Raw genomic sequence first — 26,102 nt, 5'->3', positions numbered from 1 at the left:
ACACAAATAAGAGATTAGTTCCTTGATATTCCAGCAAATTAAGTTCTCAATTTTCCCCCAGTCATTTTAATAGATGTATGCGTTGTGTAAAGGAATTGTTGCTTATTTGATATGTCTGAGACTGTTGTTGAAAATTCATATAACATTTTTTTTTCTGATTAATATATGCTGCTAGAAATAGCAGAATATTTTCCATGTTAAGACATTAAGCAAGAAAGAGAGGATCCTGATTAGCCCTACAGCATGAATTCTTTGATTTATAAATTGAGCAAAACCGACTATTTTGAAATTGAGCTTTAAGATTTTTTTTTATCATTAACTTAGCCTTACAGTTATTTTTATTTTTATTTTTTTATTTCAATATATTATTATACCGTTATTATATATTTTTTTCCCTGCTTCCATATATTCCGGGAATATTCAATTGAGAGGTTCCGACTTTTTTCGGAAAAAAAGAAAAAAAAAGAGTAAGACAATAAGTGTTTATTTGTTATTTCAGCCAGAGCGGTTTTGCTTATGTGACGTACTTAACAAACCTCATGGTGTCATTGTTGTAAAGGGAAAGCATCTATTCACCCTGCCCCCATATCTAGTTTGCAATAGACATTTTGTTCAACGCAAAGAGAGGATTATTTTTGTTTGAAGATGGCCAAAGACAGAACTGCGTAACGTCGGATATTTGTAACAGTTTCGCGCGTCACCTTTATTTGTTCGTTTAAGATGAATATATATGTATAATCTGACCAGGTAGCGGCATTTACTTCTGGATTTCTCTGTCGTTCGCAATGGAAGCTGGAGGACAGGGGCGCAAAGGGGAGCACTGGAGAACGGTTCTTTGTTTTCTTCTGTGCTTTGGGCAGCAGCTTTCAGCTCAGATAAGATACTCTGTTCCAGAAGAGGTAAAAGAGGGATCTGTTGTAGGAAATATCGCTAAGGATTTAGGACTTGATGTCAATACTTTGATGGATAGACGGTTCCGAATTGTGTCCGGATCAGATGAAGCGCTTTTCACGGTAAATCAACACAATGGCGTTTTATATGTCCAAAGAAAAATCGACAGAGAGGCGCTATGTGATAGTATTGGAGCATGCTTGATTAACCTAAAAATAGTAGTGGAAGATCCACTTGAGCTTCATTATATTGTCGTTGAGATAACTGATGTAAATGACCACTCCCCTACATTTACAGAAAAAGAAAAGCGATTAGAAATATCAGAAAACACTCCGCAAGGAACGCGTTTTCAGCTGCAAGTCGCGCGTGACCCTGATATTGGATCCAATTCTGTGCGCTTGTATAAATTGAGTCAAAACGAGCATTTTGCTTTAGAAATAAGGGACAGGGCAGAAGATAAACTGCCTTTTCTGGTTTTACAAAAGCCCCTTGACCGTGAGCACAGAGCTGAACACAATTTAATATTAACAGCAATAGATGGAGGCAATCCGCAGAGATCAGGAACATTAAACATAACAGTATTTGTTCTTGACGTAAATGACAACCGTCCTTTGTTTAGTCAGGATGTTTATTCTTCAACTCTGCACGAAAATGTGGAAATTGGAACATTGGTTATAAAAGTTAAGGCAAGTGATTATGATTACGGTCCAAATGGTGAAGTGTCTTACACTTTTGGAGGGGACAACAACGAAAACATATTTCATATATTTGGCCTGAATAGATTAACTGGGGAAATCCGTGTTATAGGAGAGGTAGACTTTGAAAAGAACAGTGTTTATAAGCTGGACATACAGGCAATTGACAATGGACAGCCGCCTTTGAACACTGATTGTAGAGTAATTATAAAGATAATTGATTTAAATGATAATAAGCCGATCATTGATGTGACGTCACTATCAAACGTCGTGCCTGAAGACTCCAAGCCTGGCACTGTAATCTCACTCATTAGTGTTACTGACAGAGACACTGGTGTTAATGGGAAAGTTGTGTGTTCTCTCTCAGAAAATGTTCCATTTGAATTAAAACAATCGGTTCAGGAAAACATGTACTCGTTAGTGACTAAAGGGAACTTGGACCGTGAAACTGTATCACATTATGACATTACAATAACAGCGAGAGACTTGGGTCAGCCTCCACTGTCCTCATATAAAACTCTGAGCGTACAGGTGTCAGATGTTAATGATAACCCGCCTGAATTCAGCCTAAATCTCATCGAATTATATATGATTGAAAACAACGCTGCAGGCGCGCCCATTCTCACGATGAGTGCTTTTGACAAAGACCTAAATGAAAACTCTGTGATTTCGTATCAGATTATTACAGGGAATGGGACACAAAGTGACATGACATCTTTTCTAAATATTAATTCTGAAACAGGTGTAACAAGTGCTCTCAAAAGTTTTGACTTTGAAACAGTCAAAATGTTTCCCTTCCACGTACTTGCTACAGACTCTGGAACTCCGTCTCTGAGCAGTAACGTGACAGTGAACGTGTTTATTCTGGATCAGAACGACAATGTTCCAGTGATCTTATATCCAGTCAGCACTAACGGTTCTGCTGAGGGTGTGGAAGAGATTCCTCGTAATGTGAACGCAGGTCATTTGGTGACTAAAGTCAGAGCCTATGACGCAGATATAGGATACAACGGCTGGTTATTATTTTCACTGCAGGAAGTTAGTGACCACAGTCTCTTTGGCTTGGACCGCTACACAGGACAGATAAGGACCCTTCGCTCATTCACAGAAACAGACGAGGCCCAGCATAAACTGATCATACTGGTCAAAGACAATGGGAACGTTTCTCTCTCAGCAACAGCGACTGTGATTATCAAAGTTGTGGAGCCCAAAGAGGCTTTTGCAGCTTCTGATGTGAAAAACACAGTAAAAGACGAGGAGGAAAACAACGTGACGTTTTATTTGATGATCACTTTGGGCTCGGTTTCAGTGCTTTTTGTCATCAGCATCATCGTGTTGATTGCAATGCAGTGCTCTAAATCGACAGACTATTCGTCCAAGTATTTACAGGATACAAAATACGACGGGACTCTGTGTCACAGCATCCAGTACAGATCTGGAGACAAACGGTACATGTTAGTTGGACCCAGAATGAGTATCGGCTCTACTATAGTCCCAGGCAGCAATGGAAATACTCTAGTGATCCCAGATCGCAGGAGGAGAGATTCTGGAGAGGTAAGAATAATTGAAATTAATTATTGTAATTTTACTTAGGTGTTTGTAAAGATTTAATTCGGTATTTATATTGGTATTTATATAATGTCAGTTATTTATTACAGTTTGCACAACTTTTCCCAAAATGGACTTTAAGATGTTGCTTAGTCTTAGGTGGCCTACATTTTAATCTTTTATTTTAAAGAATAAACTATTTTATATTATTTTAAACAAGCCCTGGTGTCCAAAATTGTTGTGTTGAATTGTGCATAGTTTATTATTATTATTATTATTATTATTATTATTATTATTATTATTATCATGTTGTTGTTGTTTGAGACTAGAGCTGTCTTTTGCTTCGTTTTTTTTAAAGCAACATGAAGTGTGCAAATGTATATATTTTTAATAAAAATGTTTTTTTTTTTCTTCCTTTTTTTTCAATTCCAACCATAAAACATATTTTAGGGAATGTTTAAGGTCCTGCAAATTGAAATATACTGTAAACGCTAACGCTGAAGGTTACTTTAAAGGTCCAATGTTCCACTCGGTGTCAGTGTTGCTCTAATTTTTGTTTTCTAGTTTTAAGTCCAGCCTAGGATAATGACGCACAGGCGCGTGTCCTCTTCTTTATCCTGGATGGTACGATCCGAAAAGGCATTTGAGTATTTGTAAATCTGTTCTCTGCATGTTTCAGTGATACTGTATTGCATTATGCAGATAAATTGTACGTTATACTGTTGTTTGTAATCGCCGAGAATATATTTCTGGCAGTCTCAGTAACCGTTCCATCATGGAAGCCGGAGGACAAAGGCGAAAATGGGAGTGTTGGTCGATTGCTTTGTGTTTCTCTTTGCTTCTGTGTTTTGGACAGCAAGTTTCAGCGCAGATAAGATATTCTATTCCAGAAGAATTGAAAGAAGGATCCGTTGTAGGACATATTGCTAAGGATCTTGGCTTTGATATCAGCACTTTAGTAAAAAGAAGATTCCGTATCGTCTCTGGATCAAAGGACGCTCTTTTTGAGGTAAATCAAAACAATGGAGTCTTATATGTCCACAAGACAATTGATAGAGAAGAAATGTGTGATGGAAATGGCGCATGCTTGGTTAATCTGAAAATGGTAGTCGAAGATCCTTTAGAAATACACTATGTTGGAGTGGAGGTAACTGATATTAATGATAATTCACCTACATTTACAGAAGAGGAGCAGCATTTTGAAATCGCAGAACACACACCCACAGGGACGCGATTCCAAATACAGGCAGCACGAGATGCTGATACGATCGTGAATAATGTTAGGTCGTATAAACTGAGTCAAAATGAGCATTTCGAAGTTGAGACAAAGGATAGAGATGAGGAAAAATTACCGCTTTTAGTTTTAAAGAAAGCTCTTGACCGTGAAAACGCCGCAGAACATAAATTAATATTAACTGCAATCGATGGTGGAAATCCAGCACGCTCAGGAAATCTTAACATCATTGTTACTGTTCTTGATGTTAATGATAACCGTCCCGTGTTTAGTCAAGACTCCTATTCTGTAGCAGTAAGAGAAAATGCTTCACTCGGAACTGTGTTGGTAAAACTTAATGCAACTGATTTGGACGAGGGTTCAAATGGTGTTGTAGTATATGCTTTTGGAAGAAACTTGAAGCGCAAAGTTTACGATCTCTTTAAACTGGATAGTGTCACAGGAGAAATTCATATTAAAGGTGAACTGGACTTTGAGGAAACGGAGGTGTACAAATTAGACGTACAGGCAGCTGATAAAGGACAGCCTCCGTGGATCGTTGAATCTGTCGTTACTATTAAAATAATAGACATAAATGACAACGCCCCTGAAATAGAAGTAACTTCTCTTTCCAGTGTTGTTTCCGAGGATTCTAAACCTGGCACTGTAATTTCATTAATTAGCATCAGTGACAAAGACTCTGGTATAAGTGGGAAGATAGTACCAAGTGTTTCTGATAATGTTCCTTTTGAGCTGAAACCATCAGTTCAAGAGAATATTTATTCCCTTGTAACGAAGGGAAAATTAGATCGAGAACTCGTGTCCCATTATGACATAACAATAACAGTCACTGATTTAGGACAGCCTCCTTTATCATCCTTTAAGTCTCTGAGCGTTCAGGTATCAGATGTCAACGATAACCGTCCTGAATTTTCTAAGGATCCGCTTGAATTATATTTAGTAGAAAATAACGCAGCTGGTGCCAACATAATGTCGGTGAGCGCATTTGATAAAGATGTAAATGAAAATGCAATTATTACTTACTATATTATTAGAGGGGATGCTGCACAAAATGATATAACGACTTTCTTGAGCATTAACTCTGAAACGGGAGTTATTTACGCCTTAAACAGCTTTGACTTTGAAGGAATTAAAAAGTTTAAGTTCCAAGTTCTTGCAAAGGATTCAGGATCTCCACCACTTAGCAGTAACGTGACAGTGAACGTGTTTATTCTGGATCAGAACGACAATGTTCCAGTGATCTTATATCCAGTCAGCGCTAACGGTTCTGTTGAGGGTGTGGAAGAGATTCCCCGTAATGTGAACGCAGGTCATTTGGTGAATAAAGTCAAAGCCTATGACGCAGATATAGGATACAACGGCTGGTTATTATTTTCACTGCAGGAAGTTAGTGACCACAGTCTCTTTGGTTTGGACCGCTACACAGGACAGATAAGGACCCTTCGCTCATTCACAGAAACAGACGAGGCCCAGCATAAACTGATCATACTGGTCAAAGACAATGGCAACGTTTCTCTCTCAGCAACAGCGACTGTGATTGTCAAAGTTGTGGAGCCCAAAGAGGCTTTTGCAGCTTCTAATGTGAAAAACACAGTAAAAGATGAGGAGGAAAACAATGTGACATTTTATTTGATCATCACTTTAGGCTTGGTTTCAGTGCTTTTTGTCATCAGCATCATCGTGTTGGTTGTAATGCAGTGCTCTAAATCGACAGACTATTCGTCCAAGTATTTACAGGATACAAATTACGACGGGACTCTGTGTCACAGCATCCAGTACAGATCTGGAGACAAACGGTACATGTTAGTTGGACCCAGAATGAGTATCGGCTCTACTATAGTCCCAGGCAGTAATGGAAATACTCTAGTGATCCCAGATCGCAGGAGGAGAGGTTCTGGAGAGGTAAGAATAGCAGATTAATTCTAATTGAAATCAACGTGTTGGATTGCTTTTTTACGATATGATTGCAAAATGGTATTATTTTTCATTATGATTTCATAGTGCAAAGTCTCATTAAATATCATAGTTGTCTTGTTTTCTTTTCTTTTTCACACATTTTTGATTATCTTTTCATATTGTAAGTAACCTTAGCTTGCAGGGCACATTTTTGATTATATTGTAAGTAATCTTAGCTTGCAGGGCGCTGTCCCCTGTGTTGTAATAATTACTGTCCGCTGTGTTATAATTTTGTTAGTATTTATTTATTATTATTATTATTTATTTTAATGATGTGAAAAATATTCTGTTCTGAAAGCGTCAAAAATACTGGATGGATGTAAATTAAATATAATTATTTTGTTTACGTTAACGTTTTTTTTTTTTTTTTACGACTGACTATAGTGTTTTTTAATAGTTTTTAATGTTTTGAAACCACTTGGTGTCGGTGTTGCTCCAGCATTTTTGCAGAACATTGAGTCCTGCCCCTGATGATGACACGAATAGGGCTGTATTCCTTTTTTTCACATACACTGGAAAGGCTCTGATTGCATGGGCTATATGCTGCACTGACGGTACCTAAAAACGATTTAATATTAAGGCCTGGTTATATTCTTACAATGTACTTGCAAAATATATCCTTCTGCGGCCTCTAATACTGGAGGATATATACATTTGATCCTAGAAACCGTTTGTTAATCGTGCGTGATGGAAGCTGGAGGACAAAGGCGCAGATGGGAGTACTGCTGGATTTCTTTGTGTATTTATTTTCTTCTTGGCATCGGACAGCAAGTTTCAGCTCAGATAAGATACTCGATTCCAGAAGAAGTGAAAGAAGGAACCGCTGTGGGAAATATTGCTAAGGATTTAGGTCTTGAAGTAAGTAGTTTGGTGGTCAGGCAGTTTCGAATCGTTTCTGGATCTAAAGAGGAGCTTTTTCAAATAAATCAGGAAAATGGCGTTTTGTACGTTCATAAGAAAATCGACAGGGAGTCTTTATGTGCTGGCAGCGGTGTTTGCATGGTAAATTTAAAAACCGTTATTGAAAATCCTCTCGAGATCCATTATATAGAAGTAGAAATAACAGACATAAATGACCATTCTCCTAGTTTTGCTGAGAATGAATTTCAACTTAGAATTTCCGAGTATACGCTCCCTGGCGCTGATTATCAGTTACAGGCTGCCAAAGATCCAGATTCTGGAACGAATTCAATCCGGTCCTATAAATTAAGTCCTAATGATCATTTTGAAATTCGAGTTAGAGAAAATGATGAAGATAAAAAGCCTTTTTTAGTCCTTAAGAATGCTGTTGATAGGGAGATTACAAATACATACAAGCTTATTTTAACAGCTGTTGACGGAGGGAATCCTCCGAGATCTGGTGCTCTTAACATTACAATTACCATTCTAGATATAAATGATAATCGCCCTGTATTTAGTCGAGAGACGTATTCTGTGATATTACATGAAAACTCTGCTGTTGGCACTGTGGTTGTTCGAGTAAATGCAACTGATATAGATGACGGTCCTAATAGTGAAATCGAATACAGTTTTGCAACGTTAAACGGCAAAGTGCATGAGGTTTTTGAGCTCGATCAGGTCACAGGTGAAATACGTATAAAGGGGAGAGTTGACTTTGAAGAATCAGAAGTGTATAAACTCGATATTCAGGCATCAGATAAAGGACATCCACCACTGTCTGCAAACTGTAGAGTTGTAATTAAGATTATTGATGTAAATGACAACCGGCCTGAAATTGAGATTACATCACTTTCAAAGAACATCCCTGAAGATTCTAAGCCTGGAACGGTAATTTCTCTGATCAGTGTGACTGATAAAGATGCAGGGATCAATGGTAAAGTCATGTGTCAGTTAAACAAAAACATTCCCTTTGAACTAAAACCTTCTTTCAAAGACAATATGTACTCTTTAGTGACAAAAGATCGTTTAGACAGAGAGACGAGTTCACATTATGACATTACAATAACTGCCTCTGATTTAGGACAGCCGTCTTTAACTGCATCGACCACTATAAACGTTCAGATTTCTGATGTGAATGATAATGCGCCGGGATTTTTAATAAATCCTCTAAATCTATATTTAATGGAAAATAATGCAGCCGGTTCGGTCATAATTTCGGTAAGAGCCTTTGATCGTGACACAGATGAAAATGCCGTGATATCCTATCACATAATTAGAGATGGAAAACAGAATGATTTGTCATCTTTCTTAAATATAAATTCCGAGACAGGTATTGTTTATTCTTTAAGGAGCTTTGACTTTGAAACTGCTAAAACGTTCCAGTTCCATGTTCTCGCTACAGACTCTGGAACTCCGTCTCTGAGCAGTAACGTGACAGTGAACGTGTTTATTCTGGATCAGAACGACAATGTTCCAGTGATCTTATATCCAGTCAGCGCTAACGGTTCTGCTGAGGGTGTGGAAGAGATTCCCCGTAATGTGAACGCAGGTCATTTGGTGACTAAAGTCAGAGCCTATGACGCAGATATAGGATACAACGGCTGGTTATTATTTTCACTGCAGGAAGTTAGTGACCACAGTCTCTTTGGTTTGGACCGCTACACAGGACAGATAAGGACCCTTCGCTCATTCACAGAAACAGACGAGGCCCAGCATAAACTGATCATACTGGTCAAAGACAATGGAAACGTTTCACTCTCAGCAACAGCGACTGTGATTGTCAAAGTTGTGGAGGCCAAAGAGGCTTTTGCTGCTTCTGATGTTAAAAACGCAGTAAAAGATGAGGAGGAAAACAATGTGACATTTTATTTGATCATCACTTTGGGCTCGGTTTCGGTGCTTTTTGTCATCAGCATCATCGTGTTGACTGTAATGCAGTGCTCTAAATCGACAGACTATTCGTCCAAGTATTTACAGGATACAAATTACGACGGGACTCTGTGTCACAGCATCCAGTACAGATCTGGAGATAAACGGTACATGTTAGTTGGACCCAGAATGAGTATCGGCTCTACTATAGTCCCAGGCAGTAATGGAAATACTCTAGTGATCTCAGATCGCAGGAGGAGAGATTCTGGAGAGGTAAGACTAACAGATTCATTCTAATTAGGCTACAGCTACCGTTTTGTTTTGTTGTTGTTAAACCTAACAGTTGTTCATGCAATATGTTATGCCTTAAAGTAGTTACTGTATGATTATACAGCACACAATCATTTTCAGTAGTTGACAGCTTTTATAGACTGATCGTATTGTAAGAAACCGCGGATTGTAGGGAGCTGTTCATTGCGCTGGTTCTGAAATTCCTTTTTCCATTTTTTTTATTAAAAAAAAAAAAAAAAAAAAAAAAAAAACCTCAGTGGTTTGAAAGTTACTGAAAGTATGTAAACTGAAGTCCCATAATTGCTATTTTTTTAGATATGTATTTCCTACTGTTTATTTATTTTATTTTATGTGCATTCATTTTGTCTTTTCTGTGTAAATTGAATGTATTTATGTCCATGATCCGTTTAAATTGCTATATTTTAATTCAGTGGATTAAATTTTGAATGGTATTTTCATTTTTGTAATGGGTTCGACAGAGGATGTAACACTTTACTTTGCACGACACAGAGTTACTAATTCATTTAGAATCATTCATAATATTTTAGAGATTGGTTGTTTGAAATGAACAGTAGACCGCTCGGTGTCAGTATTACACTGTGATACGATGGAGAGATTATACCCTGCCCTAAATGGTGACATGCGCAATGCTACATTGTTCAGTACATTTTAGGAGCCACTGTGAGTCGAATAAAATTACAGTGCTTGCGGTAGACTGACGATGCGACGTAGGACATAATTTTCGTTTCCCGATCTCTGTTATTACACGGATTATCTTGTTGAGAGAATAACACGTTTGTTATACTTCCTCGCGATGGATAATGATAGACAAAGGTGCCGATGGGCATACTGGTGGATTGCTTTGTGTCTGCTGATGCATTGTGATCAGCCTGTTTCTGCACAGCTCAGATATTCTATTCCGGAGGAGGTGAAAGAGGGATCACAAGTGGGAAGTATTGCTAAGGATCTCGGTCTTGATGTGAGTTCGTTAGAGCACAGACGATTCCGTATTGTTTCTGGATCTAAGGACGGTTTTTTCCAGGTAAATCAAAACAATGGCATCTTATATGTTCATAAGAAAATCGACCGAGAGGAGATTTGTGATGGCAATGGCGCATGTTTGCAAAACTTAAAGATTGCAGTTGAAAATCCACTCGAAGTTCACTATGTTGAGGTTGAAATAACAGATGTTAATGATCATTTCCCTTCATTCCCAGAAAAAGACTTGCAGATTGAAGTAGCGGAAAACACTTTAAAGGGAACTCGTTTTGGTCTACCAACCGCACGAGATTCAGACGTTGGAATACATTCCATTCGTTCCTATCGACTCAGTCAAAATGATCATTTTGATATAGAGATAGGAGACAGTGAATACGTGGATAAAAATCCTTTTCTTCTTTTAAAGAAACCGTTAGATAGGGAGATACGGGACAAGCACGTCTTAACCTTGACTGCCATCGATGGTGGAAATCCACCAAAATCAGGCACTTTAAATATAACTGTCACGGTCCTCGATGTTAACGACAACCGTCCAGTATGCAACAGAGACACATACACTATTGCATTAAAAGAAAACGCCTCTCCCGGTTTTACTGTAACATTTGTTAATGCAACTGACCCAGATGAGGGCCTTAATGGAGAAGTTGAATATGCTTACGGTAGGAATGTGCAGCGAAAAGTGCATGATGTATTTGAACTAAACAAGGTGACAGGTGAAATCCGTGTCAAAGGCAAAATAGATTTTGAGGAGAATGACATTTTTAGTCTGAGCATCATGGCTTCTGATAAAGGGCGCCCTCCATCAAACACCGACTGCAGAGTTATCATTAAAATTATTGATGTCAATGATAATAAACCAGAGATTGAGGTCACGTCACTTTCTAATACTGTTTCGGAGGACTCAAAGCCCGGGACAGTCATTTCTCTTATTATCATAACGGACAAAGATTCAGGAATTAATGGTAAAGTTGTATGCAGCTTGTCAGAGAGTGTACCTTTTGAGTTGAAACCATATATTCAGCAGAACATGTATTCTCTAGTAACCAAAGATAATTTGGACAGAGAAGTTGCTTCCCATTATGACATTACAGTAACAGCTACTGATTTAGGAAACCCAGCTCTTTCAGCTTCAAAATCTCTGAGCATAGAGGTGTCCGATGTCAACGATAATACACCGCGATTCCCCCACAGCCCCTTTGAGATTTACCTTTTTGAAAATAATCCACCCGGACAGTCCATATTTTCTGTGAGCGCCACTGATGAAGACAAAAATGAAAATGCTCATATTACGTATCATATTATAAGAGGCGATCAAACACAAAGCGACATGACTTCGTTCCTTAACATCCATTCTGAAACAGGCGTAATTAGTGCTCTCAAAAGTTTTAACTTTGAAACAGTCAAAACGTTCCAGTTCCATGTTCTCGCTACAGACTCTGGAACTCCGTCTCTGAGCAGTAACGTGACAGTGAACGTGTTTATTCTGGATCAGAACGACAATGTTCCAGTGATCTTATATCCAGTCAGCGCTAACGGTTCTGCTGAGGGTGTGCAAGAGATTCCCCGTAATGTGAACGCAGGTCATTTGGTGACTAAAGTCAGAGCCTATGACGCAGATATAGGATACAACGGCTGGTTATTATTTTCACTGCAGGAAGTTAGTGACCACAGTCTCTTTGGTTTGGACCGCTACACAGGACAGATAAGGACCCTTCGCTCATTCACAGAAACAGACGAGGCCCAGCATAAACTGATCATACTGGTCAAAGACAACGGGAACGTTTCTCTCTCAGCAACAGCGACTGTGATAGTCAAAGTTGTGGAGCCCAAAGAGGCTTTTGCAGCTTCTGATGTTAAACATGCAATAAAAAATGAAGAGGAAAACAACGTGACGTTTTATTTGATGATCACTTTGGGCTCGGTTTCGGTGCTTTTTGTCATCAGCATCATCGTGTTGATTGTAATGCAGTGCTCTAAATCGACAGACTATTCGTCCAAGTATTTACAGGATACAAATTACGACGGGACTCTGTGTCACAGCATCCAGTACAGATCTGGAGACAAACGATACATGTTAGTTGGACCCAGAATGAGTATCGGTTCTACTATAGTCCCAGGCAGTAATGGAAATACTCTAGTGATCCCAGATCGCAGGAGGAGAGATTCTGGAGAGGTAAGAATAGCAGATTAATTCTAATAATTTTTATACTTAAAAAGTTTGTTTTACTTATGATTTCATAGCGCAAAGTTTCGTTAAGTAGCTTAATTTGACATTTTTTGTGTACACTTAAATATTCTTTTATGTTAAATTTATGACTTTTTTTTTACTGAGAGTGGTTTATTTCAAAATATTTTAAAGTGTTTTGAAACCACTTGGTGTCGGTGTTGCTCCATGATTTATTTAGAATATTGAGTCCTGCCCCTGATGATGACTTAGGGCTGTATTGTTTTTTTTTCCACACACAATGGCTTTGGATGCTTGAACGTACTGACAGTGCTTAAAAAACAACTATATGTTTTCTTATTTTCTCATCATGTACTTGCCATAAACATCCAACTACGACCTCAAATAATCAAGGGTATAAGAGGTTGATCCTAGAGAAACCGTTTGTTAATCGTGCGTGATGGAAGCTGGAGGACAAAGGCGCAGATGGGAGTACTGCTGGATTTCTTTGTGTATTTATTTTCTTCTTGGCATCGGACAGCAAGTTTCAGCTCAGATAAGATACTCGATTCCAGAAGAAGTGAAAGAAGGGACCGATGTCGGAAATATTGCAAAGGATTTGGGTCTTGAAGTAAGTAGTTTGGTGGTCAGGCAATTTCGAATCGTTTCTGGGTCTAAGGAGGAGCTTTTTCAGATAAATCAGGAAAATGGCGTTTTGTACGTTCATAAGAAAATCGACAGAGAGTCTTTATGTGCTGGCAGCGGTGTTTGCATGGTAAATTTAAAAACCGTTATTGAAAACCCTTTGGAAATGCATTATGTAGAAGTAGAAATATCAGATATAAATGACCATTCCCCTAGTTTTCCTGAAAAAGAGCAGCGCTTGCGAATTTATGAAAATACGCTCCCTGGCGCTGATTATCAGTTACAGGCTGCCAAAGATCCAGATTCTGGAACGAATTCAATCCGGTCCTATAAATTAAGTCCTAATGATCATTTTGAAAATCGAGTTAGAGAGAGTGATGAGGATAAAATGCCATTTTTAGTCCTTAAGAAGGCTGTTGATAGGGAGATTACAAATACATACAATCTTATTTTAACAGCTGTTGACGGAGGGAATCCTCCGAGATCTGGTGCTCTTAACATTACAATTACCATTCTAGATATAAATGATAATCGCCCTGTATTTGGTCGAGAGACATATTCTGTGACACTGTCGGAAAACTCTGTTATTGGCACTGTGGTTGTTCGAGTAAATGCAACTGATATGGATGAGGGCACAAACAGTGATATTGAATACAGTTTTGCAACGTTAAATAGCAAAGGGCATGACGTTTTTGAGCTCGATCAGGTCACAGGTGAAATACGTGTAAAGGAGGAAGTGGATTTTGAAGATACAGAAGTGTATAAACTCGATATTCAAGCCTCAGATAAAGGGCATCCACCAATGTCTACAAAGTCTAGAATTGTTATTAAGATTACTGATTTGAATGACAACCGGCCTGAAATTGAGATTACATCACATTCAAAGAACATCCCTGAAGATTCTAAGCCTGGAACGGTAATTTCTCTCATCAGTGTGACTGATAAAGATGCAGGGATCAATGGTAAAGTAATTTGTCAGTTAAACAAAAACATTCCCTTTGAACTAAAGCCTTCTTTCAAAGACAATATGTACTCTTTAGTGACAAAAGATCGTTTAGACAGAGAGATGAGTTCACATTATGACATTACAATAACTGCCTCTGATTTAGGACAGCCGTCTTTAACTGCATCGACCACTGTAAACGTTCAGATTTCTGATGTGAATGATAATGCGCCGGTTTTTTTAATAAATCCTTTAGATCTCTACTTAATGGAAAACAATGCAGCCGGTTCCTCAATAATTTCAGTAAGCGCCTCTGATAGAGACACAGTTGAAAATGCTGTGATATCTTATCACATAATTAGAGGTGACGGAACTCATAATGATTTGTCATCTTTCTTAAATTTAAATTCCGAGACAGGTATGGTTTATTCTTTAAGGAGCTTTGACTTTGAAACTGCTAAAACGTTCCAGTTCCATGTTCTCGCTACAGACTCTGGAACTCCGTCTCTGAGCAGTAACGTGACAGTGAACGTGTTTATTCTGGATCAGAACGACAATGTTCCAGTGATCTTATATCCAATCAACGCTAACGGTTCTGCTGAGGGTGTGGAAGAGATTCCCCGTAATGTGAACGCAGGTCATTTGGTGACTAAAGTCAGAGCCTATGACGCAGATATAGGATACAACGGCTGGTTATTATTTTCACTGCAGGAAGTTAGTGACCACAGTCTCTTTGGTTTGGACCGCTACACAGGACAGATAAGGACCCTTCGCTCATTCACAGAAACAGACGAGGCCCAGCATAAACTGATCATACTGGTCAAAGACAATGGAAACGTTTCTCTCTCAGCAACAGCGACTGTGATTGTCAAAGTTGTGGAGCCCAAAGAGGCTTTTGCAGCTTCTGATGTAAAAAATACAGTGAAAGACGAGGAGGAAAACAATGTGACATTTTATTTGATCATTACTCTGGGCTCGGTTTCGGTGCTTTTTGTCATCAGCATCATCGTGTTGACTGTAATGCAGTGCTCTAAATCGACAGACTATTCATCAAAGTATTTACAGGATACAAATTACGACGGGACTCTGTGTCACAGCATCCAGTACAGATCTGGAGACAAACGGTACATGTTAGTTGGACCCAGAATGAGTATCGGCTCTACTATAGTCCCAGGCAGCAATGGAAATACTCTAGTGATCCCAGATCGCAGAAGGAGAGGTTCTGGAGAGGTAAGATGTGATAATAATATATTTTGATATTGTTTTCTTTTAATTCCAGGTTGTTATAATTTTTTTTTCTTTTTTTTTCTGAGTTTTTTCTCCGATAGTGCTCGGAGTATCTCTTTAAGAATGTGCTATACACTTAAGTCCGCTCGGTGTCAGTGCTGCATTAATGTTGCGAGAGAACCGATCTGCTTGTGATGACGTGAAAGGCATTGTTCCTCACTTGGAGAGGCTTGTGTGAGCGTCCTGTTCAGAAGAAAGGATCACGGACATACGCTGTTGTTAAAGAGCAGGGCCATATTTTGGGTTCGATTTCCAGGTCTGTACAACACATGAAATGCACGCCATTCAATGTGCTGTTTAGCTGTTGGACAAATCATTCCAATATTCGCGATGGGGAACGAAAGACAACGACGCAAACTGGAGTGTTGGTGGATTGTTATGTGCCTCTTTTTTCTATTTTGCGTCGAACAGCAGGTTTCAGCTCAGATTCGATACTCCGTTCCAGAGGAGGTCAAAGAGGGTGCCGTTGTAGGAAATATTGCTAAGGATTTGGGTCTTGATGTCAGTACATTAGTGGACAGGCGATTTCGTATCGTTTCTGGATCTATGGATGCTCCTTTCCAGGTAAATCTGAACAATGGCATGTTGTATGTTCAAAACAGAATCGACAGAGAAGAGCTTTGTATCGACAGTAATGTCTGCTATGTGAATCTGAAAACTGCTATCGAAAATCCTCTCGAAATTCATTATGTAGGCGTTGAGATTACAGATATCAACGATCATGCACCTGTTTTCCCCGAGAAAGAACAGGATTTAAAGATCGCAGAAAATACTTTAATTGGTGCTGATGTTCAGTTGCTTGCAGCTCGCGACCCCGATTCTGGAGCAAATTCCCTTCGTACATACAAACTGAGTCATAACGAACATTTTGAATTGGAAGTCCGAGATGGCGGAGAGGACAACAAGATCCCTATTCTTAAACTGCAGAGAGCCCTTGACAGGGAACGACATAGTGAGCACCACTTAGTGTTAACCGCTCTAGACGGTGGAAATCCACCGAAATCAGGCATTATGAACATTACCATAAATGTAATTGATATTAATGACAACAGACCTGTGTTTAGTAAAGATGTTTACTCAGTTACAATTACTGAAAATCTTCCCGTTGGTAGTCTCATATTACAAGTAAATGCCACAGACAAAGATCTGGGACAGAATGGTGATATAATATATTCATTTGTGAGCAACTTAAAGAAAAAGGTGTATGACACATTTGAAATAGACAAGAATACAGGTGAACTTCGTGTCATAGGTGATGTTGATTACGAAGACACAGAAGTATACAGAGCTGACGTCACAGCGTCAGACAGCGCAGAGCCTCCTATGACTACAAACTGTAGAGTAGTAATAAAAGTTACTGACGTAAATGATAATAAACCAGAAATAGAGGTAACATCTCTATCTAATCTAGTACCCGAGGATTCTAAACGAGGAACTGTTATTTCACTGATTAGTTTATCAGATAAAGACTCGGGTGCTAATGGAAAAATAGTCTGCAGTCTTAATGAGGGTACTCCGTTTGAACTAAAACCTTCTTTTCAGGAAAATATGTATTCGCTTGTGACGCAAAAGGCTTTAGATCGGGAGTTGGTTGCTCATTATGACATTTTATTAACTGTTAGTGATATGGGGCAGCCTCCTCTGTCCTCAGTAAAGACTTTAAGCATTGAGGTTTCAGATGTGAATGATAACAAACCAGAATTTCCTCAGAATCCTCCAGAGCTTTTCTTATTTGAAAATAATCCACCCGGCGCATCAGTGTTTTCCGTTAGCGCAGTTGACAAAGACATAAACGACAATGCTGTTATTTCATATCGTATAATTCGGGATGATGGAACAAAAGGCGATTTATCATCATTCTTGAATGTCAATTCTGAAACTGGAGCTATCCATGCGCTGAAAAGTTTTGATTTTGAAACGATGAAAACTGGACAGTTCCAAGTTGTTGCTACAGACTCTGGAACTCCGTCTCTGAGCAGTAACGTGACAGTGAACGTGTTTATTCTGGATCAGAACGACAATGTTCCAGTGATCTTATATCCAGTCAGCGCTAACGGTTCTGCTGAGGGTGTGGAAGAGATTCCCCGTAATGTGAACGCAGGTCATTTGGTGACTAAAGTCAGAGCCTATGACGCAGATATAGGATACAACGGCTGGTTATTATTTTCACTGCAGGAAGTTAGTGACCACAGTCTCTTTGGTTTGGACCGCTACACAGGACAGATAAGGACCCTTCGCTCATTCACAGAAACAGACGAGGCCCAGCATAAACTGATCATACTGGTCAAAGACAATGGGAACGTTTCTCTCTCAGCAACAGCGACTGTGATTATCAAAGTTGTGGAGCCCAAAGAGGCTTTTGCTGCTTCTGATGTTAAAAACGCAGTAAAAGATGAGCAGGAAAACAATGTGACATTTTATTTGATGATCACTTTGGGCTCGGTTTCGGTGCTTTTTTTCATCAGCATCATCGTGTTGATTGTAATGCAGTGCTCTAAATCGACAGACTATTCGTCCAAGTATTTACAGGATACAAATTACGACGGGACTCTCTGTCACAGCATCCAGTACAGATCTGGAGACAAACGGTACATGTTAGTTGGACCCAGAATGAGTATTGGCTCTACTATAGTCCCAGGCAGTAATGGAAATACTCTAGTGATCCCAGATCGCAGGAGGAGAGATTCTGGAGAGGTAAGAGTATGTGAAATATATTAAACAACACCTTCTCAGGCTTACTGTCATCAAAATGTGATTTATTTATTTATTTATTTATCGGGTTATATATTTATACTATATGGTTTATTTTATGTACTGACAAATAAGAGCATACTTTATATTTATTGCTGCTTTGGAATTAAGTTTTTAACGTTGGAATAAATATCCGTTGTCCATGGTGCTGAAATGTTTCACCTTTGTAGAATAATAATCTTTCCTATCATAGATTGTCGGAAAATTGCATATCTCATTATTTAGTTTTACCATTTGAAACATTGTATAATAGACATATTGCGATAAGAATATATGCGTCATTTATTAAAATATTTCGTTCAGGCCTTCCTGTAAGTGACGGGCAGTCCATATGGTCTCCTTCGGTGGCATTTATAACAATTCATGCTTACGTGTTTGTACCATGAGGTGTCAGTGTTACATAAGGATATTCGGGAGAGATTTTGCCCTGCCCATTGACATGTGGTGCGCATGGCTGTTCTGTTCATTTTCACTGCAATGGGAGCTATATATCACGAGAAGCTGGATATGACCATTTTCCTATTTTATTTTAAAGCGACTATATTACAATGAATACACGCTGACATGAATGAGTAGTTCACTCGCGCAAATGATCTGAAATTGTATTATTTATTTTTTTAAACAAATCTTTAAACGATGGAAGCCGCAGCACAAAGGCGCAAATGGGAGTGCTGGTGGATTGCTTTGTGTTTCTCTTTGCTGCTGAGGTTCGGGCTGCAAGTTTCAACTCAGATACGATATTCTATACCAGAGGAGGTAAATGGGGGATCTGTTGTGGGAAATATCGCAAAGGATTTGGGTCTTGATGTGAATACTCTGGTGGACAGGCGTTTCCGTATCGTCTCTGGATCGAAAGACGCTCTTTTGGAAGTAAATCAGAACAACGGTGAATTGTATGTGAGGAAGAAAATTGACAGAGAGGAGTTGTGTGATGGAAATAGTGTGTGCCTGATAAATCTGAAAATCGCCGTTGAAAATCCACTTGAAATACATTATGTTGGAGTAGAAATCACAGACGTGAATGATCACAGTCCTCGTTTTCCCGAGAAAGAACAGCATTTTGAAATGGCTGAAAACACGATTGAAGGTGCACGTTTCGAGCTCCAAACTGCAAGAGATCCTGACATTGGAAGTCATTCTATTCGGTTTTATAAATTAGCAAAGAGTAATTTTTTTGAGCTAGAAATGAGAGACGGTGACGAAGAGGAAACAAATCCAATTTTAGTCTTACTTAAACCTTTAGACAGAGAGCAAAATTCAGAGCATAGACTCGTGTTGACTGCTGTGGATGGAGGCATTCCCCCAAAGTCAGGTACATTGAATATTACTATTACTGTTCTTGATACCAACGATAACCGCCCTGTATGTAGTAAAGATATATATTCAGTAACGCTTCCAGAAAACACACCTATAGGGACCGTAATGGCACGCGTAAATGCCACTGATTCTGATGAGGGTTTAAATGGGGAGGTCATTTACACTCTGGGAAAAACTAGTAGACGAAAAGTTCATGAAATATTTAGCCTTGATAGCGTAACTGGCGAAATTCAGATTAAAGAGCCAATCGATTTTGAGGAAAACGAGATACATAGATTGACCGTCCAGGCTACGGATAAGGGTCAGCCGCCGATGACCACTGACTGCAGAGTCATTATAAAGATCACAGACGAAAATGATAATTATCCCGAGATAGACGTCACGTCCCTTTCTAACACAATTTCAGAGAATGCAAAACCTGGAACTGTAATATCTCTGATTAGTGTATCAGATAAAGACTCTGGTGTTAATGGCAAGGTTGTTTGTAGTCTTTCAGAGAATGTTCCGTTCGAGTTAAAGCGATCTGTTCAGGAAAACATGTATTCTTTAATTACTAAAGAACGCTTGGACAGGGAATTTATCGCAGATTATGAAATCATAATCAAAGCCAGTGACTTAGGTCAGCCACCTCTCTCTTCTTTTAAAACTGTTACTGTGCAGGTGGCTGATGTTAATGATAATAAACCAGAGTTTGTCAAAAATCCCCTCGAGCTGTATTTAGTGGAAAATAACACTCCTGGTGTATCAGTATTCTCCGTGAGCGCGTCAGACAAAGATCTGAATGAAAATGCCGCGATCTCATATCAGATAGCTAGAGGAAATGGAACAGAGAGTGACATGTCTTCGTTTCTCAGTATTGATCATGGAAGTGGCGTTATCCATGCGCTTAAAAGTTTCGATTTTGAATCTGTTAAAAAGTGTCAGTTCCATGTTCTTGCTACAGACTCTGGAACTCCGTCTCTGAGCAGTAACGTGACAGTGAACGTGTTTATTCTGGATCAGAACGACAATGTTCCAGTGATCTTATATCCAGTCAGCGCTAACGGTTCTGCTGAGGGTGTGGAAGAGATTCCCCGTAATGTGAACGCAGGTCATTTGGTGACTAAAGTCAGAGCCTATGACGCAGATATAGGATACAACGGCTGGTTATTATTTTCACTGCAGGAAGTTAGTGACCACAGTCTCTTTGGTTTGGACCGCTACACAGGACAGATAAGGACCCTTCGCTCATTCACAGAAACAGACGAGGCCCAGCATAAACTGATCATACTGGTCAAAGACAATGGGAACGTTTCTCTCTCAGCAACAGCGACTGTGATTGTCAAAGTTGTGGAGCCCAAAGAGGCTTTTGCAGCTTCTGATGTAAAAAATACAGTTAAAGACGAGGAGGAAAACAATGTGACATTTTATTTGATCATTACTTTGGGCTCGGTTTCGGTGCTTTTTGTCATCAGCATCATCGTGTTGATTGCAATGCAGTGCTCTAAATCGACAGACTATTCGTCCAAGTATTTACAGGACACAAATTATGACGGGACTCTGTGTCACAGCATCCAGTACAGATCTGGAGACAAACGGTACATGTTAGTTGGACCCAGAATGAGTATCGGCTCTACTATAGTCCCAGGCAGTAATGGAAATACTCTAGTGATCCCAGATCGCAGGAGGAGAGATTCTGGAGAGGTAAGAGTACATGAAATATATTAAACAAAACTTTATCAGGCGTGTTGTCATCGAATTGTAATTGTTGATATTCGTTGTCCATGGTGCTGAAATGTATCACCTTTGCTTAACAGCAATTCTTTCGTTTCTTATTTTGTTTGTAAAAATACCTATATAAATATTTGACTTTTTTTTCCACCATGTCGAAGCATAATGATGGCTTGTTGTGCATTTTGTTCTAATTTTATGTCTTGAGTTGATCAGCATTTATTTTTTTACGTGACAGTTTAGATTTACTATTTCTCCTTCTATACCATGTGGTGTCAGTGTTACATTAGGATATGAATAAACTTTGACCCTGCCTATCTATGTGTGGTGCGCATAGCTGTTTCGTTCAGTTTAACTGTGACAGCAGCTGACGAGTATATCGCGAGAAGTGGAAATATAGGAAATGTTCTAAAATGTTATCGATGTTAATCAATCAAGAATGATGCATCTGGAAATAGAAAATTTCCACTGAATACCATCGTTACTTGTTTTAAGCTGTTTTCAAGGATTTCTTTACGATGGATGAACAAAGGCGCAGATGGGAGAACTGGTGGATTGCTTTGTTTTTCTCTTTTCTTCTCTGCTTTGGACCGCAGGTTTCAGCTCAGATAAGATACACCAGACCGTTCTCATCCCAAGGCGTCATATACTGACCCTTTTGACATTTCGTCAACATCCTACGCACATGGCACCCTCTAGCGTCAATATTAGACGCAGATAAAAATGGGCCAGAAGGCGCCTCCTAGCGGTCTAACTCTAACCCTAACCTTAACCCATAGTCTGTGTCTCATATTGACGCTAGAGGGTGCCATATGCGTAGGATGTTGACGAAATGTCAAAAGGGTCAGTATATGACGCCTTGGGATGAGAATTATGCGTTAGATACACCGTTCCAGAGGAAATGAAAGAGGGATCGGTTGTGGGAAATATTGCTAAGGATCTTGGACTTGACGTGAGTACATTGGTCGACAGACGGTTCCGTATAGTCTCTGGTTCTAAAGACGCGTTTTTACAGGTAAATCAGAACAATGGCGAATTGTATATTCATAAAAGCGTAGACAGAGAGGAGCTTTGTGAAGGGAATGGTGCATGCATATTAAATCTAAAAACTGCGGTCGAAAATCCTTTAGAAATTCACAACGTTGCAGTAGAAATAACAGACATAAACGACAACCATCCTAGTTTTTTTGAACAGAATCAACATTTCGAGATTACAGAACACACCCTATAGGAACGAGCTTCCAGCTGCACGCAGCACGAGACCAGGATGCCTCACCATATTCTGTTCGTTTGTATAAATTGAGTCAGAATGAAAATTTCGAGATAGACATCAGAAACAGCGATGAGGAAAAAATCCCCTTTTTAGTGTTGAAGAAACCACTCGATCGCGAACATAAGTCAGAGCACCTGCTAATTTTAAAAGCCCTCGATGGTGGAAACCCTCCAAAATCAGGTAACCTTAGCATCAACGTTACCGTATTGGATATTAATGATAATCGGCCGGTGTTCAGTCAAGACACATATTCTGTCAGTTTACAGGAAAATGCCAACGTCGGAACGACTGTGATTAAAATAACGGCAACTGATAGCGACGAGGGCTCAAACAGTGAAATTGAGTATTCGCTTGGTAAAACTTTAAAGCGCAAAGTTTATGACGTATTTCAACTGGATCGCATTACAGGCGAAATAACGGTAAAGGGCGAGGTAGACTTTGAGGAAACAGACGTTTACAAACTGGATGTGCAGGCTATAGACAAAGGCCAGCCTCCTTTCTCTGCTCAAGGTCAAGTTATTATAAGAATACAAGATATAAACGATAATAAGCCTGAAATTGAGCTGACTTCATTATCTAATATTGTTGCTTAATACTCTACACCTGGAACAGTAATTGCGCTGATTAGTGTCACAGATAAAGACTCTGGTGTTAATGGTAAAATTGTATGTAGTCCCACAAAGAATGTTCCTTTCGAGCTGAAACCATCTTTTCAAGATAATATGTACTCGCTGGTGACAAAGGGGCGTTTGGATCGTGAACTTGTGCCCCATTATGACATCACAATTACAGCAACAGATTTAGGTCAGCCGGCCTTATCATCTATCAAAACATTAAGCATCAAAGTAGCAGATGTGAATGACAACCAGCCAGAATTTTCTATTAATTTCCTTGAGCTTTACATATTTGAAAATAATGCTCCTGGAGCCTCCATATTTTCAGTAAGAGCATCTGATAAAGACGTGAATGAAAATGCCTTGATATCGTACCAAATAAACAGAGGTGTAGGGACACAAAATGAGATAACCTCATCGTTGAACATAAATCAAGAAACAGGGGTTATTCATTCCCTTAAAAGTTTTGATTTCGAAGGAATTAAAACTTTTCAGTTCCATGTTCTCGCTACAGACTCTGGAACTCCGTCTCTGAGCAGTAACGTGACAGTGAACGTGTTTATTCTGGATCAGAACAACAATGTTCCAGTGATCTTATATCCAGTCAGCGCTAACGGTTCTGCTGAGGTTGTGGAAGAGATTCCCCGTAATGTGAACGCAGGTAATTTGGTGACTAAAGTCAGAGCCTATGACGCAGATATAGGATACAACGACTGGTTATTATTTTCACTGCAGGAAGTTAGTGACCACAGTCTCTTTGGTTTGGACCGTTACACAGGACAGATAAGGACCCTTCGCTCATTCACAGAAACAGACGAGGCCCAGCATAAACTGATCATACTGGTCAAAGACAATGGGAACGTTTCTCTCTCAGCAACAGCGACTGTGATTGTCAAAGTTGTGGAGCCCAAAGAGGCTTTTGCAGCTTCTGATGTTAAAAACACAGTAAAAGATGAAGAGGAAAACAACGTGACATTTTATTTGATCATCACTTTGGCCTCGGTTTCAGTGCTTTTTCTCATCAGCATCATCGTGTTGGTTGTAATGCAGTGCTCTAAATCGACAGACTATTCGTCCAAGTATTTACAGGATACAAATTATGACGGGACTCTGTGTCACAGCATCCAGTACAGATCTGGAGACAAACGGTACATGTTAGTTGGACCCAGAATGAGTATCGGCTCTACTATAGTCCCAGGCAGTAATGGAAATACTCTAGTGATCCCAGATCACAGGAGGAGAGATTCTGGAGAGGTAAGCAAATAACTTGTGCATTTGTTGTACCAAACAATTTTAAAGGTATAGTTCACCAAAAATCATACTTTTATCATTAATAACTCACCCTCATGTCATTCCAAACCAGTAAGACCTCCATTTATCTTCAGAACACAGTTTAAGATATTTTAGATTTAGTCCGAGAGCTCTCAGTCCCTCCATTGAAACTGTGTGTACGGTATACTGTCCATGTCCAGAAAGGTAAGAAAAACATAATCAAAGTAGTCCATGTGACATCAGAGGGTCAGTTAGATTTTTTTGAAGCATCGAAAATACATTTTGGTCCAAAAATAGCAAAAACTGCGACTTTATTCAGCATTGTTTTCTCTTCCGTGTCTGTTGTGAGAGAGTTCAAAACAAAGCAGTTTGTCATATCCGGTTCGCGAACGAATCATTCGATGTAACCGGATCTTTTTGAACCAGTTCACCAAATCGAACTGAATCGTTTTAAACGGTTCGCGTCTCCAATACGCATTTATCCACAAATGACTTCAGCTGTTAACTTTTTAAATTTGGCACTCCCTCTGAGTTAAAACAAACCAATATCCCAGAGTAATTCATGTACTCAAACAGTACACTGACTGAACTGATGTGAAGAGAGAGATGAACACCGAGCCGAGCCAGATAATGACTCGTTCACGAGTCAAGAACCGGTTGCATCGGTTATCGGATCACCAGTAGTTCTTTCTGACAGTTCGATTCAATAAACCGGTTGAAGAAAATGGTTCATCGGTTCTTTTGCGCTCTACGTAATGGCGTCATTGGCGATGATTGCAAGCCTTCAGTTTACCTGGGCTCATAACATTAGCACAGAATCAGTTAAGAATCAATCACCAAAAGAATCAGTTCGGTTCAGACGCTCTGTGTGTCGGTCTGCTTCACGCTGAATCACACATGCGCAGTATCATCAGCTCCTTGGTTCTCGAATCGGACACGTCTGACAGAAACGGTTCTTGACTCATGAACGAGTCATTATCTGGCTCGGCTCGGTGTTCATCTTCAGTTCTCTCTTCACAGCAGTTCAGTCAGTGTACTGTTTGAGTAAATGAATTACTCCGGGATATTGGTTTGTTTTAACTCAGAGGGAGTGTAAGCCACATTAAAAAAAGTTAACATCTTAAGTAATTTGTGGATTAATGCGTATTGGAGACGCGAACCATTTAAAACGATTCAGTTCGATTTGGTGAACTGGTTCAAGAAGATCCGGTTACATCGAATGATTCGTTCGCGAACCAGATATGACAAACTGCTTTGTTTTGAACTGTCTTAAAACAGACATGGAAGAGAAGACAACGCTGAATAAAGTCTTAGTTTTTGCCATTTTTGGACCAAAATGTATTTTCGATGCTTCAAAATATTCTAACTGACCCTCTGATGTCACATGGACTACTTTGATGATGTTTTTCTTACCTTTCTGGACATGGACAGTATACCGTACACACAGTTTCAATAGAGGGACTGAGAGCTCTCGGACTAAACCTAAAATATCTTAAACTATGTTCCGAAGATAAATGGAGGTCTTACTGGTTTAGAACGACATGAGGGTGAGTTATTAATAACATAATTATGATTTTTGGGTGAACGATCCCTTTATGGCAGAGGTTGGCTGCCCTCCTTGGTACTGAACCTGCTCAGGATGTTTTTCAAATGAAATACTGTTAGTTTCTCTATCTTTATAGATTCAGATTTCAGATTTCATTTAGTATTTAGACTTAGGATTTATATAACCAAAGCACAGGT

The 26,102-nt window shown here is 39.3% G+C and overlaps 8 protein-coding genes across 8 annotated transcripts; all 8 read left to right on the top strand.

The window, feature by feature from the left end:
• The first annotated feature begins 479 nt into the window (after positions 1–479).
• LOC132109328 (protocadherin gamma-C3-like) lies at positions 480–3,179 on the top strand. The gene has a single exon (XM_059515334.1). The coding sequence runs from the start codon at positions 786–788 to the stop codon at positions 3,177–3,179; it is 2,394 nt and encodes a 797-aa protein (XP_059371317.1). The 5' UTR covers positions 480–785.
• A 730-nt stretch (positions 3,180–3,909) lies between these two features.
• LOC132110196 (protocadherin alpha-8-like) lies at positions 3,910–6,288 on the top strand. Its single transcript, XM_059516796.1, has one exon. It carries the CDS (start codon positions 3,910–3,912, stop codon positions 6,286–6,288), a length of 2,379 nt encoding a protein of 792 aa, XP_059372779.1.
• A 575-nt stretch (positions 6,289–6,863) lies between these two features.
• LOC132109327 (protocadherin alpha-3-like) lies at positions 6,864–9,390 on the top strand. Its single transcript, XM_059515333.1, has one exon. The coding sequence runs from the start codon at positions 7,012–7,014 to the stop codon at positions 9,388–9,390; it is 2,379 nt and encodes a 792-aa protein (XP_059371316.1). The 5' UTR covers positions 6,864–7,011.
• A 680-nt stretch (positions 9,391–10,070) lies between these two features.
• LOC132110195 (protocadherin gamma-A11-like) lies at positions 10,071–12,574 on the top strand. Its single transcript, XM_059516795.1, has one exon. The coding sequence runs from the start codon at positions 10,199–10,201 to the stop codon at positions 12,572–12,574; it is 2,376 nt and encodes a 791-aa protein (XP_059372778.1). The 5' UTR covers positions 10,071–10,198.
• Positions 12,575–12,867: 293 nt separating this feature from the next.
• Positions 12,868–15,392, top strand: LOC132109326 (protocadherin alpha-3-like). Its single transcript, XM_059515331.1, has one exon. The coding sequence runs from the start codon at positions 13,008–13,010 to the stop codon at positions 15,390–15,392; it is 2,385 nt and encodes a 794-aa protein (XP_059371314.1). The 5' UTR covers positions 12,868–13,007.
• Positions 15,393–15,602: 210 nt separating this feature from the next.
• On the top strand, positions 15,603–18,140 carry LOC132109325 (protocadherin alpha-8-like). Its single transcript, XM_059515330.1, has one exon. It carries the CDS (start codon positions 15,711–15,713, stop codon positions 18,138–18,140), a length of 2,430 nt encoding a protein of 809 aa, XP_059371313.1. The 5' UTR covers positions 15,603–15,710.
• A 514-nt stretch (positions 18,141–18,654) lies between these two features.
• LOC132109324 (protocadherin alpha-2-like) lies at positions 18,655–21,197 on the top strand. Its single transcript, XM_059515329.1, has one exon. The coding sequence runs from the start codon at positions 18,810–18,812 to the stop codon at positions 21,195–21,197; it is 2,388 nt and encodes a 795-aa protein (XP_059371312.1). The 5' UTR covers positions 18,655–18,809.
• Positions 21,198–22,086: 889 nt separating this feature from the next.
• Positions 22,087–24,353, top strand: LOC132109322 (protocadherin beta-6-like). Its single transcript, XM_059515328.1, has one exon. The coding sequence runs from the start codon at positions 23,196–23,198 to the stop codon at positions 24,351–24,353; it is 1,158 nt and encodes a 385-aa protein (XP_059371311.1). The 5' UTR covers positions 22,087–23,195.
• Positions 24,354–26,102: the final 1,749 nt, after the last annotated feature.

The sequence above is a fragment of the Carassius carassius genome, chromosome 29 (genome assembly GCF_963082965.1).
Source record: "Carassius carassius chromosome 29, fCarCar2.1, whole genome shotgun sequence".
Taxonomy (NCBI): Eukaryota; Metazoa; Chordata; class Actinopteri; order Cypriniformes; family Cyprinidae; genus Carassius; species Carassius carassius.
This window is presented reverse-complemented; position numbering and strand designations above follow the sequence as displayed.

Excerpts from the sequence above, each read along its gene's own strand:
- LOC132110196 (XM_059516796.1), top strand. The coding sequence starts at position 3,910 with ATGGAAGCCGGAGGACAAAGGCGAAAATGGGAGTGTTGGTCGATTGCT.
- LOC132109325 (XM_059515330.1), top strand. The coding sequence starts at position 15,711 with ATGTGCTGTTTAGCTGTTGGACAAATCATTCCAATATTCGCGATGGGG.
- LOC132109327 (XM_059515333.1), top strand. The coding sequence starts at position 7,012 with ATGGAAGCTGGAGGACAAAGGCGCAGATGGGAGTACTGCTGGATTTCT.
- LOC132109324 (XM_059515329.1), top strand. The coding sequence starts at position 18,810 with ATGGAAGCCGCAGCACAAAGGCGCAAATGGGAGTGCTGGTGGATTGCT.
- LOC132109328 (XM_059515334.1), top strand. The coding sequence starts at position 786 with ATGGAAGCTGGAGGACAGGGGCGCAAAGGGGAGCACTGGAGAACGGTT.
- LOC132109326 (XM_059515331.1), top strand. The coding sequence starts at position 13,008 with ATGGAAGCTGGAGGACAAAGGCGCAGATGGGAGTACTGCTGGATTTCT.
- LOC132109322 (XM_059515328.1), top strand. The coding sequence starts at position 23,196 with ATGTACTCGCTGGTGACAAAGGGGCGTTTGGATCGTGAACTTGTGCCC.
- LOC132110195 (XM_059516795.1), top strand. The coding sequence starts at position 10,199 with ATGGATAATGATAGACAAAGGTGCCGATGGGCATACTGGTGGATTGCT.